The sequence below is a fragment of the Megalobrama amblycephala genome, unplaced genomic scaffold (assembly GCF_018812025.1).
Source record: "Megalobrama amblycephala isolate DHTTF-2021 unplaced genomic scaffold, ASM1881202v1 scaffold265, whole genome shotgun sequence".
Taxonomy (NCBI): Eukaryota; Metazoa; Chordata; class Actinopteri; order Cypriniformes; family Xenocyprididae; genus Megalobrama; species Megalobrama amblycephala.
In genome coordinates this window covers 326,910-330,488 of record NW_025953341.1, presented here as the reverse complement: position 1 = coordinate 330,488, position 3,579 = coordinate 326,910, and the positions used below count along the sequence as shown (strand labels likewise).

At 34.7% G+C, this 3,579-nt stretch overlaps 1 protein-coding gene across 1 annotated transcript; it reads right to left on the bottom strand.

Moving 5' to 3' along the window:
• Positions 1-836: 836 nt before the first annotated feature.
• Positions 837-2,380, bottom strand: sh2d1ab (SH2 domain containing 1A duplicate b). Its single transcript, XM_048179659.1, has 3 exons — positions 2,156-2,380; positions 1,906-1,969; positions 837-1,278 (listed from the first exon to the last, which is right to left on the bottom strand). Exons 1-3 carry the CDS (start codon positions 2,290-2,292, stop codon positions 1,153-1,155), a joined length of 327 nt encoding a protein of 108 aa, XP_048035616.1. The 5' UTR covers positions 2,293-2,380; the 3' UTR covers positions 837-1,152.
• Between the last annotated feature and the right edge of the window lie 1,199 nt (positions 2,381-3,579).

Here is a 3,579-nt window from a genome sequence, read left to right as displayed (position 1 = left end):
GATGTAAGTACATAATAAATACACCTGATATAAAGTGGGACCTAATGTTGAATTATATAATCTGCATGCAGTTCATGAATTCATATTAATTTAGAGACCATATGGCCCTTTATTATAGAGTATTAAAACATGTAGAAAATGTTCTACTTTTTAAATATAGATTACCAATTAAGTTTAATCAGGGTAAGATTCCTTTCAACTTATTTGTATTTTCATAATTATTTTGTTAAATATAGTGCCTAAGATGTCTAAAGGAGGGTCAGTACCGAGCACACAATGTGTCTGGTCATTTACGTTTACTGAGTCTTGGAATCCCCCACTGGGTCTCGCTCGTGGCACAGATGCTGTTTGGGGGAACCATCCTTTTATTCATTATCGGCAACATGCAATGCGATGAAAGAATTTAAGGCATTTGGCAGACACACAGCATTCCAAAATTCACTTCATAAAACAAATTGAGATTAGCTGAAGGTAACAGTAGTTAGTTGGAAAAAGAGGTTACACTTTATTTTAAGGTATTTGTGTTACAGTGTAACCAATTAAGTACTGAGTAATAATAAATAACTACTGTATGTGCCTACTATAGGGTTAGATTTAGGATTAGTTGCATGTAATTATACATAATTCAAAGTTATTAATAACAATGTGTAGCAAGGACAATAAAGTGTACTCGAAAAAGACTTCACTCAAGACTTCCTGTTTCTAAATTTGTTCTGATAATTATTCAAAAATATCAAGCTTAATTAATGCACAAATTATAGTGATCACATTCTACAGAAAAATATTGTTTTGGCACAAAGCATAATATTACTGACTGAATTATCTGGTGTGCGTAATGATATTTGTCTAGTTAAGTCTGTTTTATTCAACACTTTATGTTTTATTAAACATTTGATATAGAATGATTAACTCATAATGTGTGTTAAAATGCACCACACATTCAAATTATATTTTAGATTAAGCTTTTACAATTTCCCACAGTAAAACATTCTTTACAAATTAAGATTCACAATCACAATTTTATACAAATCCTTTTATACATACAAATCCACATGTTATTATGAAACAGCATAAAATGTATAATTATACAATAAAATTGTCCACATGCTTGTAGTTTGTTTTGTTGTTTTAAGGATGGTGATTAGGAATATTCTAGCAGAACTTCTGGACAGTTACAGGATAGAGGAGGGGAACAGCAATGCCCTGGTCTGGTTTCTCAAAGGCACTTATCAAATTCTTGACTTTTCGGAACAAGCGTTGAGTCTGACCTGGTGCTGTCTGTGAAAAAACACACAAACAAACAAACAACAATAACAATATCATCATAATAATCTATTTGCAAGGACCCAATGAACTAGGGCAGATCCACTAAAATTTGTAAATTAGAAATAGTCCAAATATACATGTGTATATGTGAGATGTTGGCTTTATAGATGAGATGTTGGCTTTATAGATGTTAGAGCTGAGAGAATTCTCTCTGTAAAATCGTTTAAATCTCATCCCACCCAAACAATACCTTTCCATAGCTGTTTCATACCTCTATACATTTGAGTCATTCTCTGGAAATGCACAGTTTTGTTATGTTATCCCCATGAATTACTACTGACAGTCATCATCATTAATTGTCTGAAAAACCTTTACTTAAATTTAGCTGCAGTTCAAATGCAAATGCAAATGCAAATACAAATACATATAAAGAATGAATAGCAATGAAGGGGTTGTAATTATCTGGCTAAATCTTCTCTAAATCAAATTTTCAAAAGTTGGCAATTTTAGAACAATACAAAGCTAGAATATTTTAAAGCTAATAATATTTAAATTGTAATATCTGATGCTGTATATGAGGTTTACTTTTGTGTTGTGTCTTTAAATGTATCATTTTGTTCTTGCATTGAAAATCCTCACCTCAGCCGCCCAGGAGCCCGCTGAGTCTCTCTGGAGCCGGTACGTGTAGACAAAACCTTTACACCTGGCATTGAGCGAAATCACAGATCAGAACAAACAGAAGCCAATAAATAGAATTTGCCCATTTTAAATTGTATGTGTGCAGTTCAAAATTGAAATTGTATTTGTATTTGTAAAATTGTGCCTTAACTCGAGTGACACATAAAATTAGCTTAATTCAGAAAATGTGAAAAATTTCTTGAGGACTTACAGGACACAGAGGCAGTAGGCACCAGGAACGCTCTCGCTGTCTCGAATTAAATAGCTCCCATCTTTGCCCGCTTCACACAGACGCATCTCACACACTTCTCGACTGATGGCCCCATGATAAACAGAAAGCGATTCCATTGTGCTGCATGCATTGTTTCTCAGGCAATCACTACCAGCAAGTAATATTTGTTCCTTGAGCAGGAAATGATGAAACCAGGCAGGAAATAAGCTCTTCAAAAAATAAGACAGAATATCTGCAACAATAGCAAATGCACGCAAAATGCCAGTTGAACATTCTTGAATGGAAATTTCAGTTCATCTAGAGTTCAACTGCCATGCAGATATCAGGACATACTACTGAAAAGATACATTACAGATTATTGCTGCACATCGGTGTCATTCTTTTTTTTTGTGTGTGAAATTGTTAATATACAGCATTTTATTTCAGACAAAGGCATTATTACAGAGAAAAAAAATCAAAGAGCTAATCATTTCACACAGTAGGCCCACACAATAAATCACTGATATATTGATTTTCTACTTTCATATTGTAATCACATCAGATTCTATACAAAGATCTAAAGAGTGGTTTCAGTAATACAATAGGTCACAATTTGGGCTCTGTAAACAACAACAAAAATAATACATAAGATTTGGTTGGATCAATTCTATGATGAATGTTGAAGTTTCCTGTAGCATGTTTGAGAGTGTTGTACACGTTGAACAAGGTGGAAAAAACATTTATCCAGTACCGACTGCTGTCACAGAACATCCCTGTCACCACTACATCCTGTCTATGCATGCTTTTTTTTTTTGCAGTGTGTGTGTTTTTAAGTGCGTGTTTTTTGAAATGAGCTAACAGGTGAAGTCAATAAAGCAGAGAAAACATAAATCTGAAACATACACTGAGAGAAAAACACTGTGATGTTATTGAAATGTATTGATTATCACAGAGGCATTTAGGCTAAAAGGGGAAGTTTATCAAGAATGTTCTTCAGAAGCAGTTCACGTCACGACTAATTTATGCCACTGCCATTGGTGCCTGTTGTCCATAAAGGGTTAATACACAGGGTGATGCTGCATGTTGTATCGATCTGGCCCCTCCTGTCTTTATAATAAGAAGAGGGTACATTGAACAAGATCGCTATGTTACTAGGACAACCAACTCACCAACTGTGCAAGAAGTGAGATTCAGCAGAATGTTTGGAACGATATATGGGTGAGTTCGGAAGACACCATGCAGATTTAAATTCTGATGCTATAGGAGGCCCTACAACCTAAGAAAATCCTAATAGTGAAGTCCTAAGTTGAAATATGATACCAAAACAACTGCATCCACAGGTCCAATAAAAGAGATAGCGTCTTGTTGTAGGGAGCGCATCCAGAACTTGAGCACATTCTAACCAGCACCGTCAAGTTCGCTTG